At 40.8% G+C, this 18999-nt stretch overlaps 1 protein-coding gene across 5 annotated transcripts in view; it reads right to left on the bottom strand.

The window, feature by feature from the left end:
• Positions 1-770: 770 nt before the first annotated feature.
• FBXW7 (F-box and WD repeat domain containing 7) overlaps positions 771-18999 on the bottom strand; it is a 126082-nt gene continuing 107853 nt past the window's right edge. For 2 of the 5 annotated variants that reach the window (XM_035114052.2, XM_035114050.2), the window contains exons 9-11: positions 16343-16568; positions 12191-12401; positions 771-10038 (exon numbers count right to left, since the gene is read on the bottom strand). In XM_035114052.2, coding sequence (XP_034969943.1) covers positions 9770-10038; positions 12191-12401; positions 16343-16568 — 706 coding nt within the window. In that variant the 3' untranslated portion in view covers positions 771-9769. Of the gene's footprint in view, positions 10039-12190; positions 12402-16342; positions 16569-18999 lie in introns of those variants that run through there. The other 3 variants (XM_035114048.2, XM_060278658.1, XM_060278659.1) reach the window with 2 other exon arrangements.

Raw genomic sequence — 18999 nt, forward strand, 5'->3', positions numbered from 1 at the left:
ACTTTCTGGACTGGGTTTAAGCAGAAGGCAAGCAGGAGGGGTCAGCTGAAGGCAAACTAAGGTTGATGGAGCAATGTCACATTTGCCGTAATAGACCAGCCTTCACAGAGCTACAGTCTCTCAAGGACTTTTAATTGCTCAATAACTCTACTTTTATTGCATATACTTTTGGATGTGGGAGGAACCCAAAACTACAGTAAAGGCCAAATAATGTTGCCTAGGAATAGGAACTGCCCACTTGATTTCCCGACCAGGTTTAAATTCACATTTCAGGACACAATGTTTAAACGGAAGTGACTTCCAAGTCACAGATTTACCTTTGAGATGTTTACATTGTGTGACCTTGGCCCAGTCACACACCCTCAAGATTTAATAGCATTTATTTATCTCAGTGTTATTGTTTGTTCAGTGCTATGAGAAAGATGAATATTTATTCCTTCCTGGAGTAGGAGAGGGGAGTTTTACATACCCAGAACAAATATCTTGCCTTTGCTGGCTTCTGCATAGCCTTGGGAAGAGGACTTTTTACTTTTGCAGGAAATAAGGAGAGTATGCCTGGGAAATATTCCAAAAACGAGAGAAAACTGCACAGGGCTTCAGCCACACTGCTGAGATTTTGGTGGTCTACAGTGGTCTAATAATGATCCTAACCTTGTATCCTAAATATCTTCTAAGGTTAATAAAAATCGTGTGAATGAGCTGCTATTACCTCAGTGACCGTACTGTTATCCTTTTATTGCTCTAGGCATTTGGGGAAACCCAAAGTTTCTCCTACAAAACCCAAATGTCTGCTTACAGTAGTATGCAGAAGAGCCTTCAGCAAGCTGGTATCCTCCTGGTACTTTGGACTACTTAACAGCTGTGACCAGCCTAAGGAAGCTCCACCTACCTTGGTGTCTGCCCATAAAAGCAAGTCTAGAGTGACTAACTTGGGTGATATCAGCAGGTTCCAGGAACTCTCTTCCTTGTGTTGACTTTAGGGATAACCTATGAGTTTGTTGGGACCCCGAGAGCCAGTAGGCTGAGATGCATTAAGTGGGGAAGTGTGTCAGGAGAAATAATTTATATCAGTAATTATTAGTAACTTGTATTAATGGGTTTACTTACTGTGTATTTTGGTTGTTTCAGTTCACAGAACACAGCTTAGATATATATTTCTATATTAAGCAGTACAGAAGTGGTATTAAAAAAAAATCTTCAGCCAGCACATGGGCCAACAGAACATGTAAGCAATAGATTTCATTTCAGAGGAAAATAATGAACTGATAACTATTTTTTTTAAAAAAAAATCAGGAAACTTGGCATTCAATACACAGATACTATAGGTTAGGTTGCCCTTGTGTTTTATAGTTGTGATTTTAACTACTATTACAGTGGTACCTCGGTTTATGAACACAATTGGTTCCGGAAGTCTGTTCATAAACTGAAGCGTTCATAAACTGAAGTGAACTTTCCCATTGAAAGTAATGGAAAGTGGATTAATCCGTTCCAGACGGGTCTGCAGAGTACTCAACCTGAAGCGTACTTAACCTGAAGCATGGGTGTAATTGGTTCCGGAAGTCTGTTCATAAACTGAAGCGTTCATAAACTGAAGCGAACTTTCCCATTGAAAGTAATGGAAAGTGAATTAATCCGTTCCAGATGGGTCTGCGGCGTTCGTAAACCGAAAATTCGTAAACCGAGGTGTTCATAAACCGAGGTTCCACTGTACTGAAATTTTGATTTTGATTTGGAATGTTATTTTAATCCTTTCGTTTTAGTTAATTCTGTTTTTTATTTTATTTTACTGTTTTATGTTTTTCAAACAGCTCTGAGAACGTTTCCACCATTATTGTGGTAAACAACAGTTACATGCATAGATACTTTCGGAAATCCAGCTAGGGGAAGTCCCATTGTAGGAAAATTTTCTCCTATAAATGGGTGGTTTCAGGAAGAACTAATCTAGCCAGAAATGGAGTATGAATGAGGCATCAGTACTAAGGACAGAAATTGAAGGGGAACCAGATCATGTCCATGTGACAGACAAATAAATATACCTCTTATGGTTTGCTGCTTTCCTAGAAAATGGAAGTCAGTAAATGGCTGGCCTTTGTAGTCAGGTCTTTTCTCTATCATGTTCATCTCAAAGTCCAGCTGCAACACTTAAGTCTGAGCCAGCTAATTATGTCTTTATCAGGGAATGTGATACTGCAGTGCTATAAAAGTTATCACTTAAGTTAGGGGTGGTTCACATAGGGAAAGCAAGAAAAAGCACATATCTCATTCCATACCTTTTCCTCCTTTTCCTAGTGTTTTAGGTCCCCCTTTTTTGGTTTGCACTGGTTCCTATAGAAGCCTTTTACCCAAGCTTCACAGGTTGGCATCTATAACAGCACCAGTTAGAATTAATGGCTACAGGTACTTGAAGAGAAGCCCCTCCCAATTCACTTACCTTCTATCAGCACCTGGTGTGTTCTAACAGAGCGAAACAAGACTGTTTTGGCAAAGGGAAGCTGCAGCAATGTCCTCATTCCTCTCTTGATTGTCAGAAGGCAAGGCAAGCTGTATGGTGTTAAGAAGGCTGGAAGGGACTGCATATACCTCTTGGTCCTGATAGCTCTGTGACCTGCATGCTGCAGAGATCTATAACACCTACCTAGACCTAGGCCTATAACATCTCTCATAGTTCCCCATCGTTTGCTCAGATTACATTGCCCAGCAGTTTTTGGTAATAAACAACAGTGTTTTACATTTTCTCTGCCCACGTTCCTAGCTTGCCACACCGAAACACTACTCATTATAGGCAACACTATTTTACAACCACACTTTTCCTCTGTTCACTTTCTTGGACCCAGTCAAATAGCTTGCCACATCAAAACACAGGAAAGATCAAAACTACACCAGTGCCTTAAAAAGCTTCCTTAAGGGCAGGTGCTCACCTTTAAAGCTCTACACTTGGGACTAGAATACCTTAAAGAATCAGTACCAACCTGTCTTTACAATATCTTCAGAGACTGTCCTCCAAGTATCCCATCAGCTGATGCAAGGTGGCCAGAGTGGCTTCTCAGTTGTGGTACCTCTTCTTTGAATTCCCACTCCAGGAAATCTTCACATTGCCATTCTTTTGGCACCAGGAAAAGTCCTTTTGATTCTTGAATTTTCTATATCATTGTTTTTGATTGACTTAAGTTATCTCAAGATCCAAATCAATATCATAAGTGCATCCTCTCTTCTCTCTTCAGCCACCCCCATGTCTTGTGAAAAGCCTCCCAAACAGTATTGGCTGGGGGACATGGTGTGCGCAGCAGGGGAGGAGGACCTAGAAAACTTGTCTTCTCTGAATTTTACCTTATGATTCCAGTGATTTGGGGTGGTTCCTCTTCCCCATCCCACATTGAAGGGGGGACCCACTGGAAAGGTTTTTGAGCATCAGTGTGAGATGAAGCAGGGGACTGAACAGGGGACTGGTAACATATATTGTGATCCAAACTATTGTATTTTTGACTATGTGTGTGAAAATTGCATTGGAAACTGTTGTTGAAGGTGACCTGTAATTTAATCAACACTGAAATCAACCACTCCATTAAGTAGGGGAAGTGCAGGCATGCAAAGAAGTATTCCAGTAGATAAAAAGAAATCAATTAGAATATATGCAGGAACCATCATTGTCATGCTGCATTGCTACCATCAATATGAATCTACCATTGTGGCCCAGTATTTGACAGATAGCAATATGTCAGGCTGAGTTCCTCCCCATTTGTTACCTGAGATCTTTTAAACTGAAGACATGAAAAATTGACCCTGGAGCTTTCCACACAAAGCCTGTGCTCTGCATCACTGAACTATGACCCATTTCTCCATGTGTTAGTTAGGCTTGGCTTTGTCAAGGTTGCATCAGTATATTCCAGAACTCAAAGCCACAGTTGCTGTTCGTTGCTGCATTCTTCTCCGCCATTAAGTTACCAGGGAGGTTACTGCTGGAATTCTGCATTCCTTGTTCTGAGAAGCTATAAAAAGTTTTGAATGAGCTTCCAGGAGTGAACATAAGTTGACATATGACATAAGGGAGGACAATTCCTATTTTGCAACTGCTTCTCCCCCCTCCCCCAATCCCTGTTTCAAGATACCTCTCCCTGGTTGATTATTCCCTCTTATTGTATGCCTAATTTCCTTTTTGATAGGACCTTTTAAATATTGTGCACAGGTAACATTGCACTCATTTCTCTTTCACAACCTTAATCCAACATATGTTAAATGAAAGTAACAGAACTATAGCTCAGTCAGTAGACCATGAGACTCTCAAGGTTGCTGATTTGAGCCCCACATTGGGCGAGAGATTTCTGTATTCCAGCTCTACAATTCTTTGATTCTATGAAAATAATAATCAATATTAGAAACCAAGTTCACACTGAATATTAATAAATTGACTTATGATGTGGTATCATTGATGGAAAATGGTGTGATAAGACGATTATCAAAAATCTGTGGTAACTAGCTCACAAACCATTCATATATTAAGGAGAAAAATGTGAAAATCTGATCTGAAAAGAACCAACCCATTGAGTCACTCCGCCCATCTGAGCCTGGTATGGCAAATGTGGGGGGACAAAGGTCAGGTTCTGAGAGAATGGTTGGACAAGGCAGAGGTCAGGTTCTGGCAAGTCCAGTAAAGCAGGTAGCACCCTGGATAGCTCCGAATGAGGTTAAAACTGAAGCACCAGAGGCGGCTTCAACAAGCAGCAATACTAGCCTTAAACAGAACTACAGCTCCATCTGGGTACCTAGAAGCACCCTCAGTGACCCAAGCTTCTTTGGTTAAAGTTGTGACTGAGTTAACAGGGAATGCATCTGATAGCAAGCATATGTCAGCTGGGATTTCAGGACTGGAGCTGTCAGAGCCAAAGAACAGCAATAGAACCTTCTCAGGCCAGAGTGTGTGGGCCAAATGAAAGTGAATATACTTAGGAAACTGAATGCTAAAGCCAATAATTTATTGTGCAGCTATTCGGGGCTCCTGAGGAATCACGCCATACAGGCAATCCTATTTATGATCACTTTTTCTATTAAGAATGAATGGTGGGGGGAAATGGGAATGGCAGAGGGGAGATGATGAACTGGAAAACAAGACTATAGGTGAAGGAAGAAGTGCTACAGAGAACAAATGAAAATAAAGAAAAATGAGAGGCATACGTACATTGTATATGCCAGAACAATAAGGTCTTTTAGTTCAAACACATTTAGTATTTCACTGTAGGCTGTAGCTCTTGTTTCTCCCTTCCCAAGTTTTGGCATCACATTACTCTGCTGGAACTTGAATAGGGGTCTGCAACGCTACTCTTGATCAGAATGACAATCCATGAATGAAATATAGCTACATCATAGCCCCGAAAACCACTCAATCATGCATAATATATGCGACAAAATGTTTTGGTAATGGGACCGTAGACAGCTGTGCTTTGCTTTCGAGAGAAAAGAGCTACTCTTGCAAGTTTAAAGTAGGCAGAATAGCAAGAACATGTCATGGATCATCACTCCGAGGCATATTTTATATATTATATAGCTAGCAGTCCATTAAAGTGCATTTTCCAACAATGAAACTTAACGGATAATATGTGGCTTAATAGGTTTGTAAAATGTATTTGGGGAATAGTGTGTGTGTGAAGGAACAACAGGCCTTTAGGGCTCATGATAAAATCATCCAGACATCTCAGTGGTTACTTATAAATATGAAAGCTGTATCTCTGCACACCACTGAAATGAATATCCCAGATCAACAAACTGATAAGAGCCCTATTTTGGAGCTACTGCTACATTCCAGCTGTTCTGCCTCCTTCAAACCGTCAACATATTCCATACAAGTACTATGGTTGCTGAAATACCAGCCAACAAATGACAAAATGTCAGTATGAATGTAGACGCCCACGTCAGAGATAAAAGAGGCACATTACATTCCAGTGACCTGTTGAAAAAGAAATTTGCTGGAAAGGAAGTCAAAGCATAATTGAAATTATCTTGAAGATGTCTAGCTTCTTCCTGCAGAAGTAGGCATTTTGACTGCATACATGCCGTGCTTAGTCAGTGGGAGATCTTTTTCCATACATGCCCTAGCCAGGGTGGCAATGAAGCTAAACTAAAAGTCTTTCAAACAAGCCTTGCAGAAGCAGGATCTGTATTAGAGGTTCTGTTGTATTTTACACCATGGGGTGGCTTCCATGGAAACACAAGTATGGGAAAACAACCTCCACCTCACCCACAGCAATAAAATCAGAACTCATGCAGCAGCTAGACACACTTTTCTGGGAAACGTGCTTTCTGTTAAAGAATACTGATACCGGTATCTTTTGGAAGACAGGAAAACGGCTGGGTGGTCCTCTAGTTGAGCAAATATTTATAGTGCTTCTTGCATGTAGAGTCCAGGGATGGGGAACTTGAGAACCTTCAGACGTTGTGCAACTCCAACTTCCTTCCCCTTCCCCAATCCTTATCTAAACAATAGCTTTTAAATAGCCACTGGTTGTATGGAACCTTCATATTTGATGGTGGCATGTAGCTCATTTAAGGTTTAGAAGAACATATACATGCCACAGGAAAACTGGACAAAAGTATGAATAAATAAAGCAGTATTCGAAAGTAATGGCTGGGTGAGCAGGAGGTGTCATCTTAATTTTTTTTTGTTAAAGTGAAGCTAGGACTGTGTGTAACTGCATACAAAGCTGCCTTATAGTGGTAGAAACACACAATGACTCAGTCTGCCTGTTAATACTAGCAACAGGCAGCAGCTCACAAGAATCTTGGGCTGTGGTCTTTCCTAGTCCTGCTATGCAAGATCCATAGAAAAAATGGGCAGCAGGGATCAGCTCTTGTATCTGCTGTCTGCATAGCATGGGCTCTGCTGATGAACCACCTGATCCCTTCTTCACCAAGCAGACCTTTCTCTGTCTTTATGCAGAGTGTGTATTAGTTATCTTGAAACAGAATGGTGGAGAAATGTAAGAATTTGAGACAGGACTTTTAAATAGTGGTGGCAGCAGCGGTGGAGGAAGCTACTCGGGTGCCTGGGGCAGCGCGCCCAGGGATGGGGCGCACTGTGGGGCCTCCAGAGTCTGCCTGTCTCCTCCTACTCAGCCGCCCTGCAGCTGGGGGGGGGGAGACAGCAAGCGGATGAGTGCCGCCTGGTATTTTGTCACCCCTCTCAGTGGTGACACCTGGAGCAGCCCGCACCCACCGCACCCCCCTTCCTCTGCCCCTGGGTGGCAACACCTTTATATTTTGAATGTTTCCCGTAAGTGTCCAATGGAAGCTTGTACATACTTGGGATCGGTCCCTTCCATTCACCAAATTTGAATTTCCGTTTAATCAAAGACAAAATTGAAGAAGGAAAAGGAGGCAGAGCACAAACAAGATTTTTAGTATTGCCACAAAGGCGGGACATAAAATATTCTGGGTGGAATTCAACATAGCACTAAGAAGAGCATTCCACCAGCACAAACATTTCTGCTGGCCCAATGGAACAATCTCCCCTCTCCTCATCCTGCGCAGGCCCTCTGACTTGCCGGCAAATAGGTCTGAGATGTGGTTCGTGAGTGGTGTAACTGCTGCTGCTGCAGCTGCCACATTTGCAGATCCTTCTTACACAGTCTATTGCTACCTTCTTTCTCTCTCAGCTTTCCGTAGGGCCCTTTCCTGCTCCCAAAGGGACATGATTTGGGAGAATGACAATTTTTTGTCTTTCAGTCAATCAAAATACATAGCAAGATTAAGAATGAATTCTAATACTCTGTTCTCAATCTCAAAATTCTTTCAGAGGAAACTGTTAGAACTTCAAGAAACATGTTTGTGTACACAGTGCAAATTGCATTTGTTTTGCTTATATTTTACCAGCATGCTCCAGAATATTTTTTTTTATATTACCCCCATGAGAAATTCAGTGTTCATTAAGCAGGGCAACAACCCTCATAAAAGGAGAAAGAACAGCTGCTTTTCAGACAGTTTTCCTCACAGATTCTTAAATTTTAAGAAGTTTCTTTAAAATTGAGTTGTGAAAAACAGCTTGTTAAAGACCTTTCACACCTGCGTATTAATAGGCTTTCAGTAAAATTAAACTATGATTGTTTTAAGAATCTATGTGTCTGCCAAATCCTATGCTTGATCCAAACCTAAATGACGATATTTATTGAAAGGAAGACATATTAACATGAAAAAACACATTTTATTGCACTTAAGTTATAAGAAAATAAAATTTCTAAGTGAATCAAATCATAGACACAATCCCTTTAAAGGTTGTTTTCCTCCATCCTGTCAGGTTGTTACATAACTAAAATTAACAAACTGAAATCTGATTTAAAAAAAAATCAGACTATAAATAAACCAAAAAGGAGGGGGTAGGGGAAACAAGATCGCCTAGGATACAGTGTTAAACCACTTTCACAGTTCAGCTTGAGTTGTGGCTCTTGGAGAATGAGGCAAACCAATTGACAATTGCATTTTTTTTTCATGTGACAACTTTACCACAAAAACCAAATCGCTTTTGCTTGTGTCAGTTCCTCACCACCATAAAACTGTAACAGTTATTCTTCTCAAATTCTGTAAAACACTAAGACTGACCAGCAATTTATTTTCATTGTTGTATGTTTCTTTTTTAAAAAAACATCTTGTCAGTTTCATTATGTCTGTTTATTCCATTCACCACAGCCCTCACAAAGAAACGTTTCCCCACAGAACAGGCCGCAAGAGCTTTGTTCCAAGGAATGTGTTTTAATTTTTGCCCAGAAAAAAAAAGAAAAGAAAAAAGAAAAGAAAAAGCTTTGCACGCACTCTCAATTCTTTACTTGCAAGCAAACTTCACTCTAAATTGTCTGAAACTCTTCCACTCTCAGCCTCTTAGAGGCACAGTTGGCTCAAGTTTCAGTGGCAAAAAGTCTTTTTTTTTCCGTAACCAAACTAGAGCAAATTTGGAATTCAGTCTGGGACTAAAACGTCACAGCAGAAAAAAATAAAAATAATTTGCTTTTTTTCCTTTCATTTAGCAGCATAAATAAGTTTGGCCACTGGGAATACAGTACAGGGGTGGGACAACAATCCCAGAGTTGAAGACCTACTTCTAGCACCAGCATCATGTATTAAAACCATCTGAGGAATCTCCAAATTCTGGACAACTTGCCACCTCAGAGCAACTTATGCATTGAAGAGCATAGATGGAAGCAACAGTTAATAAGATCAACAGAGGCTAATACTGTGATTGACATTGGCAATGGTTGGCAAAATTAACATAAAAAAGCTGTAAAACTGTACAAAAACAATTCACAGTAAGATTTTAGCTTTTCCACACATGGAAAGGACTCTTTGCTGTCACAGATGCTCTCTTCTTTGAAAGACAATCAGTAACTAATAATGGAGGTATGAAGCTCCTTTCTAGACTTCCGTGGTAAAAGAACAGGGTTAACAAGAATCATAACAACTTTTTAAGTTTCCACCATGCTCAACGAGCACTGAGAGGAACACACAAAAGAAATAATTGCACCTGGCTTGATTTGGAAAGTCATATTTTGCAAAGCTGCCCCCATTCAAAAGTGAAGCTTTCGATGTAATGAGACAGCAAATGCCTCTCTTGTCAGTTACAGTTCGTCAACTTTGTGTCTTCTCCTTCGTAGTCTGTAGGTCTTTAGGATCTGTTGCCCCAAGCCAACATCCTGCACCACCAAGGACAAGGGATTTTTTTTCCTTTTTGCAGAGGGAGGGAGGGAGGATAGAACATTATTTGCATTTCTGGACAAAATAATATTTTCAAGCTTCACTTTATATCCACATCAAAGTCCAATACCAGCAGCTTGGTTTCCTCAGTCCCGTTCCGGCTTCCAACTGCGCAAACTAGCTTCGTGTTAGAGGCTCTGATCCGCCATACCACACCTCCACTGCCTCCACTTTCCAATGTAACCAGATTTCGGATAAATTCACCCGTTTTTAAGTCCCATAGTTTTACAGTCCCATCATCTGAGCTGGTAATTACAAAGTTCTTGTTGAACTGTAAACAGGTCACAGCACTTTGATGCTTGTTGGGACCTAAAGCAATTGAAGACAGGAAACAAAGGAATGTCAGTCAGAGGCTAGTGTGTAATCTGATCAATGGATCAAAAACAGAAAGTAGAGGAAAATTTGCCAGTAGCCAATGAAGCAACTGAAGAAGTACTTCTCACTTAAAAATACCCCGTCAGAGAGAAAAGGAGAGAGAAACCAATATGAGATTAACAGCTGTCATAGTGCTGCACTTTACACACCTGAGGAAAAGCATGATATACAGTGGCAGCTACGGTACCATGATTTCTCTTTCTTGGGCAAGAAGAAAGAGAGCACAGAAAATGAGAGTCATCCTAGAATGACTTGTTTAAAGCAGGCTGGCAGTGCTTGTCTATCTGAAGATGACCTTGCAAAGCTATGCAGGCTGTAGAAGGAGGGGTCTATGGGGAAGGCTGCTCGTCTTTTGCCATTTGAAATCCATCCATAGTGCTTTTCCAACTAGGGGAAAACAATGCATCCCTGTGGCAGTTGTGTGAGTCATTCTTTCATGTAGCAGTGGCAAGGAAGAGAGGAGAATAGAGCAGTGTGTGGTGAGTTCTTGATTTTTATTTGCAAGACTGCCTTCTTAATGACATTTTCTCATCAACCCACAGGAAGAACCAAACTTTAACAAAAGGTTCCAGTCTGATAATAATAATAAGAATATTTGGCTTAACTGCATGATGGACTTTCCATAACAACTTATGGGTAAAAGCCTGTAAAGACCATACTTTAAGTCTGATAGTATGTTAAATAAACAGACTCCTATTTTTAAACACTTGTTTTGAAAAGCATATGCCTATATATCTATCGATATATGTCCACGCAAAAAACAAAAGAAACACTAACATTTTTCTTTCTCTTCCCCACTCCTCACCTTTTTTAATGCCACACGTACTCTGAAATCATTCCTTTTGATTTATAGGAAGAGGCAGCGTGTTCTTATGTACTGTCTGCCTTTCCAATTAACCTCCAGCCAGCCACTAGAATGTCTCAATAACTTCCGAATGAAAATAATGAGTTGCTGTTTTAATGACTGCATTTTTTCCATATTAATGTGGTTTATTAGAGTAAATAAATTAGATTAAGTAACCTGACCAAATTTTCAACTGTCTCAGACTGTTTTCTTCAGTAATAAATATTTCTACTAGATTAGTGCATAACCACTGACAGTCAGTTCATAGAAATACAATGCCCAAGGACAAAGAGGGAGAATATGTCTGATTCTGAAGCTTTGTTTTTCTTGTTTTATTTTATATGTTCCTTTCTTTTATGTTCCTTTCTTTTCTTCAAAGTACTAGGTACTCATTTAGAACACAGCTTGGCTAAATGTACAATTGAAGCACTTCTCTAGTGTTAATTTTATCCTGTAGAATACTTCAGTTTTAATTACGCAACATGGCCAGCTGGTCTCTTTCCAGAGAAAGGTTCCAAGACATGCAGACATTCTGCACCTGCAAGGCGTCTTTTGAAAGCCCAGGGCATAATATCCTGGTCAGAAACTAATTCTGTAGGAAAACCACCTGTAGGAAAACCACCTAATTCTGTAGGAAAGAACTGAGGGAGGGGTGGAGTCAAAGTGACCCACTGCAGAGTCAAAGTACCTTTTCTACCTTTTGGGTGGCAACTGGGGGTTTGGGCAGAAAGCACTCCAGAATGCTTCACTGCCATGGATGAGCAATTATGAATTCAGACAGGATGCTTACGGGTGTCAAAATTCCTATGACCTCTCTCTCAATGGGTAAGTATTTAATTGCTTAGGACAAACTAGTTCCTTCCTCTTTGCTATCATAGCATATCTGACTGCCATTTATTATGCTTTTCTTGCCAGTGTAAAGAAACTATTACAACAGAACAAATCATTCAAAGATATCAAGATAGAACAATAGAGTTAGAAAATGCAAAAGTGAGTATTCCCCCCCCCCATATTCATTTCCCACCAACAGATGAGCCTATCCTCTTTATTGTATTCAGATCTTAAGCATGTGTTCAATTTATAACCACATGTGTAGAGTCGCTAATACCACAGTCACTTACGGACCCATTGTTAAAACCATGTTTATGGAAGACAATCTTACTTGGATACGAGTGATTGCCAAAGAAGAAGTTGTCCTGTGAGAATTTTACATTTAGTTCCACAAGACCATGAGAAGCTTACCTTGCAACGTTTGTAAACACTGTCCTGTTTTGATATCCCAGATTTTGACTGTGGAATCTGCATTCCCAGAGACAAGAATGTTGTCCTTGAGTTCCATCCCACTTGTTAACGACTGGTGGCCTGTTAATGTGTGAATGCAGTTTCCGGTCTCTACATCCCAAACTCTGATTGAAGTGTCAAGAGACCCACTCACCACATGGATACCATCAAACTAAGGGGGGGAAATGTGAACTAAATTAATATATATTTATTGTTTTTTAAAAAATCTGTAAACACTGATTTTGTTTACTTCTACAATCCCATACATAGCTAGATATGTAAAAGATATAAGCATTTCTGATATACTTTCAGAAACAGTAAGGTCATTTCAGATTGCTCACTGCTGCCTAAACCCAGCTTCTCTGGTTTAAATTCTTGATATCCAAACATAATGCTAGGCTGTGACTCAAATTGCTCAAGGAACTACTCCACATGTATCTGGAACAAGTGACTATGGCCAAACTAGCTGGCACCTTACTTACAGATACACAAGCGTTTCCCTAAATCACAAAGATGATCTGTAATATGTCCCACTTCACTTTCAAATAGAAAAGGGCTAATCCAGAGCAATCTTTCCTTGCATCCTTGCATATTATTTTAATATTACCTGTTAATGCTGTGTATTAAAAAAATATTTTAATACAGATGCAAGCTTTGATTGGTTTAAATTTATAGCTTGATCAACCAAATATATCTTGCCCTTGCCTAATAACAAATTAAGATTGAAAGGCATACAGCAACAGCAGGAACAGTCCCCATTCCCCCCCAAAAAGAATCCCTAAAAATCTGGCATTCACCCCAAAATACAGACTGCTGATAACCACAAGGAATTGAAGCATACAGTGATGAGTTAAAATGTCAATATATCTTACAATGATGAAATATTAATATTTCTAATATCATGCTTACTACCTTAATAGGAAATATTTTACATTAATAACCATAGAACAGATGGAACAATTAAATATGGTGCTCTCATCTAGTAATCAAAGCTTTGATTAAATGGTTACTTATTTTTATCCTCCATTCAATCTTCTCAAAGAAACAATTACTGTAAAGTGAAGTTATATAAAAAAGCAAATTTATTGGCAATGAGAAATATCCTAGTCAAACTCATGAGAAGAACATAAAAGTTTCCTTCCTCTATGAACAGGCAGGCCTTTGGAGCCTTTAGATCCAAAATTAAATTAATGCCAGATTATGTTTTTATTTATTCTTATACTACCAATGATGAAAGGATGGGCTTTTGTAAATTACAATTTGAAGGTTGTTATATGCATCACATAATTAAAGTGGTACATCTGTAAATGCACAGGTTTTCATATGTAGCAAAGCAACTTAAAGCAGTCAGACTACAGTGTTCAAATAAGCTACATTTCCCCAAGGCAGTAGCAAAGAGGGGTAAAACTCATTCTGCACATGAGTGAAACTCATCTTGTACTTATGGAGGGCCTACAGGATTATTTACTCATTATTTATAATGTGCATGTAAGTCTAGTCCAGGAGTTCTAGCATATCTAAGAATTGCTGTTTATTCTTCTGCTTAAGCTTTTTCAATCCATACAAAGCTAGAGTACCAGTAGGCAAGCTAAAAGACCACCTCTGATATTCAAGAGTGATGAAAGATATGACCAAGCAATTTAGCAGATGAAATGAGCTTATCTGTATCAATTAAGCTTTATTCTATTTATCTATTATAATTGCACTAAATATTTTTTACAGTTTAATATATATTATAAATAAGTTTTTGGCCTGCAATTATTTTTAGTATATATAGCAATCATCAATACCACTTACAATCCTTTTTTAAAGTATTTTAATGAATTTTCCATTATCCTAATTTAATAGGGTCCATTTGGAATACTGGATACTACTTTAACTCTGTTTTAGTAACACCAACTTAACTAACAGCTGAACCCCATTTGTTTAATTTTTCATATATTACATTTTTATCCCACACTTCTTTCAAGGAGTAAAACTGTACATGTGCTCTCCTCCCCCCCCTTCATTTTATCCTTACAACCTGAACCAACAAGTGAGTTTTATGCTTAAGTGTGGGCTGTAACCTAGATCTTCCCAGATAAATTTCACAGCACAATTTGGCCACTAAACCGCATTGACTCTCAAGGAACCAAGTGTTCATTGAACCAATGCAGCTATATAGCATGCTCTTATAAAGCTTTTTGAGATGAGCATCCATGTCTAAGGAAAAGAAAAACTGCACAATCTGACACAGTTCATTTAAAATGCCTCAACAATACAACCTCACAAGTGATTCATCAAGTCTCACTCTCCCCAACACATTAGAATCAGAGAAAAAGGAAGCACTGTAAATTTAGCCCTCCCTTTTTGTCCTTTTTCCCAATAATTCTCAATCTTATGTATGGCGCACCTTGATCTATTTTAAGTTGAAATAACTATGACCCAAAAGATTCAATTAGAACAGGGGTCCCCAAACTAAGGCCCGGGGGCCAGATGCGGCCCAATCACCTTCTAAATTTGGCCCGCGGAAGGTCCGGGAATCAGCATAATTTTACATGAGTAGAATGTGTCCTTTTATTTAAAATGCATCTCTGGGTTAATTGTGGGGCATAGGAATTCGTTCATTTTTTTTTTTCAAAATATAGTCTGGCCCCCCACAAGGTCTGAGGGACAGTGGACCGGCCCCTGCTGAAAAAGTTTGCTGACCCCTGAATTAGAACATATCATGCAAATTAATGATGTTATACATACATTAAACATTTTAGCAGAAATTTTATTTTAAACATGTGTGTGAGGCAAGGAAAACAATTAATATAAAACTCCTGAAACTCAACTTTTTATAATTACCAAATGAACTATTTCAATGCTTTGTGTATAGGTTTCACTAAAAGTATTGAGCTCTAGTTTATTTAAATGCCAGTAGCGCAATTTATTTGGAGAAAACCTATTTTCCTGGTTGGTGCAACACTGCACTATACCAACAAAAATAGCTCTTTATATTTTCCATACCCTGGCTCTAATAATACCTGAATTCACTCTTTTATGTGAATAACAAGCTAAAATGGCAAGGACAGCTACTTGGTCAACTTAAATACAGGCGATTAATAGATTTCTATTCCTTCCTTCATTGACATTTATCATCACTCTGTTTAGAGGATGTTCTACAAAGTCAAGCACCAGAATGTTCTAAAGATGAATTAGCAGATAAAAATGTTCTTTTGTTTACTGGTTCTGCTATCTGGAAACACCATGCTAACAGTGGATCAAATCTCTAACCTTCTCCCCAAGCCAGTTAATAACCAATATTAGTTGCATGGATCATATGCCATTTATTTGAGCTGAACTGAAGGTGCTGGTACTAATCTAAATGGTTAAATGCCTAAATGATTAGGGCCCAAGGTGCCATCCAGAGTATATCTAGCAATGCATTATGATAATATGATGGCGCCATGCTCAGTGAGACTGGCATCTACAAGGGGCAGAATCATTTTGACAATGACTCCTCCCTTACCTATTGAATACTGTCCCCTTTGCTGCCTGTATGTTTTTTTCCCATTGGCCTTTAAGGAAGTATATTAAAACTTCTCCGGTTAATCCTGAATCTGTGTTCTATTTTAATTATTAAAAATATTTTATAAATTGCCTTTCTGCCCCAAAGTAATATTAAACATCAAAAACAGCAATAACTACCAAAATTAAAAGTAAACAGAAGCATCATTAAAACAAAACCAGTGTGTGGTTTTGTTGTAGAGTTTGGTAATGGATAATTTTGGATTGTGGTTTGTATGATTGCAAGTGCGCCCATCTGGGAAGAAAGACAGGTTTTAAATGAATGAAATGTAAGATAAATGTGGATACGGTTGACCTTTCCTACAATGCAAGCTAAGATAGCTACCAAAGTTGCTCTCACAGCATTGTAGGAACACATTGTCAAGCTCTCTTTATTTAAAGCTTATAATGTAATTAAGAGGACTAGAGAGACAAAGGACAGAAGAGAAAGGAAACCAAGGATGCATAGAACATGGTTCACTTTTATTATTTGCTGGCTACTCAGCAAATATTCCATTCGGCATCCATAACTATTAGTGGAAAACTGAAGGACACTTATAGCACCAGATGCAGTATGCTTACCTGTAATGAATAGACTCTATTAGTATGCCCTTGCAAGGTGTGTAGACAGGTTTCAGTTTCTGGATCCCATACTTTGACCATGAAATCATATGCTCCACTAACAACCCTCCTGCCATCATATTGTACACACCGGACTGCAGCTACGTGACCCATCAGAACATGTAAACACTGGCCTGTCTCTATGTCCCAAACTCTCAGGGTAGCATCTCGAGACCCACTGACAACTCTAGGAGGGGGGAAAAGGAAAAACAAAAGCTGCATTTAGTTTTGTGGCCATTTTAATTTTATTTAGTTCAGACGGCGGCCTAAATAAGTTCTATGTATAAAAGTAGGTAATTAACCCATTCCTATTGACAGACACAGTGGCTACAACCATTGCTTCTGAAATCTTGGCACCAGATTTTAAGACTGAAAAATATAAGCAAGCTTGGTTTTCTAATGCCACTCCTCATAACATATTTGACAGCCTTATCCTCACCAGCAGCAAGCTGTTACCGTGTTTCCCCCTTTTTAATACGTAGTCAAAAAGTAAGCCATGGCAGGGTTTTTAATCATTTGAGAAATGTAAGACATACCCCGAAAATAAGCCATACTTCCGCGATGTGCGGAGCAAGACCACTGAGCGCCCCAACCAGCTAGCGGGACCCAGCATGCTGGCTGCAACAGGAGGAGGAAGCCTGCTGGGTCGGGTCAGTGCCCGGAAGCGGTGGCTGCTGCTGCAGCGCCGATAAAGCGTGCAGCAGTGCCGCACGGAGCACCGAGGGCACAAGCCAGCAGGACCCAGCTCCTGCAATGCCGGCGATGGCAGGAGGAGGAAGCCTGCCAGGTCGGGTTGGCGCTCGGAAGTGGCGGCGGCTGCAGCGCTGACAAAGTGCGAAGCAGCGCTGCACACTCTGTGTGTGTGTGTGTGCGTCCGTCTCTTTCTCTGTGTGTGCGTGCGCGTCTCTCTCTCTCCCCGTGCGACTTTCTCTCTCTCTCCCCCTGTGTGCGCGTCTGTCTCTCTCTGTATGTTTGTGATCGCGTCTCTCTCCCCCCCCCTCCCCGACAGAGAAAAGGTGCCGCGCAGGTTCCTCTTTGGCTCATCATTCAGCTGCCCTGGCCTCCTTGCCGAGAGCTGACGCCGCTCCTCTCCCCCTCCTTCCCGCACGGAGCACCAAGGGCACGAGCGTCAGGAGGAAAGAGAGAGGGGCTCGTTGCTTGCGGAGGGAAAAGTGTGGGCTCGTTGCAGGTTTACCTCACAGCTGAGGGGGCAGCAGGGGCCAAGCACCTTCCCACCCCTCCCCAGAGCCCAGCCCGCAGGCTGTTCCCCTCAGGAAATGCGGCTCTTCCCGTCCCCGAGGAGAGCCGCCGGCCCTGGAGCGCCTCTCTGCCGCCCGAGGCTCTCGAAAGGCCGCCTCAGAAGCAGGCAGCTCCCTTACGCCATCTCCGTATCCCGCCGGCGGGGTTACTCAACCCGTTTGGCAGGACTGCCCCCGCCCCCGCCTCTTTGCAGAGTTTGTGCAGCTTGTGCGGCTCTGCCTAACTTCTTGCGCGGCAGGCAGGCGGGCGTCCTCCCATCGGCGCGGCGAGCTTTGCAGAATCGGGTGCTGCAACTCGGAAGCCGGCCAGGCGAAGCTTAGCTGCCAATCAAAAGGACAGGGGTGTACGCAAGACGTTCTCCTTAGTTGCTTGGACCAGTTTGGTGATGGTGATAATGATGCCCTTTGTTGAATCGGTAGAATTGTAGAGTTAGAAGGGACCCTCGGGGGTCATCTAGTCCAACCCCCTACAATGCAAAAATCTCAGCTAGGTCATACATGGCAGGTGGCCATCCAGCCTCTGCTTAAAAGCCTCCAAGGAAGGAGAGCCCTTGACTCAGGATGGGTAGGAGGGGAAAGGGAGAGAATAGAAGAGGCAGAAAACGGAAAGGACCATAACAAAGTGGCAGAGCACCCTGTGCTCTGTATGCATAAGGATCCCAGGTTTAACCCCCAGGTACCCCCAAGTTTGAAATCCTGGAGAGCTGCTGCCAGCCTGGTTGACAGCAATAATGGTAGAGGACACACGTAGCATTAAAAAATCCCAGTTTCAATTGCTGCAATTGCTTGCTATGTATTATGTATTGTATTTAAATAATCTCCTTATTTTCTTGTTTCATTTAATGGATGTTATGTACATCATGTTGTGCATTATGTTACAGTATTATGTTGTAAAACCTGGATAGCTCAGTTGGCTAGAGTGTGGTGCTGATAATGCGCGTGGAAGAGAGCGCTGAGCATCCTGAGCCAGTGGGACCCAGTTGTACCGGCACTTTAAAAAAAAAGAAAGAAAAAAAGACACCCCCTGAAAATAAGCCACCGTGTGTTTTTTTGAGGGAAAAAAGTTATAAGACGGTGTCTTAAAAAAGGGGAAACACGGTAGTAGCTTTGGATCAACAAACCTATGTTTACCATCTGAGAATCTTAGAAATGAAGTGCACCTGCTAATGTCCTTGAAGCAACATTAGTATTAACCTACCAATGTGGATCTGGCCTTTAGAGATGTCTTTCCCCTTTATCACTTCTCCTTAACTGGTACAGAATAATCAGCCTATGAAGATTACAGGTTCATGAACTACCCCAGTTCAAAACTATCCGCATGTGTCACATGTCTTTTAATAATGGGTTTGCAATTGATAT

The sequence above is a fragment of the Zootoca vivipara genome, chromosome 9 (assembly GCF_963506605.1).
Source record: "Zootoca vivipara chromosome 9, rZooViv1.1, whole genome shotgun sequence".
Classification (NCBI taxonomy): Eukaryota; Metazoa; Chordata; class Lepidosauria; order Squamata; family Lacertidae; genus Zootoca; species Zootoca vivipara.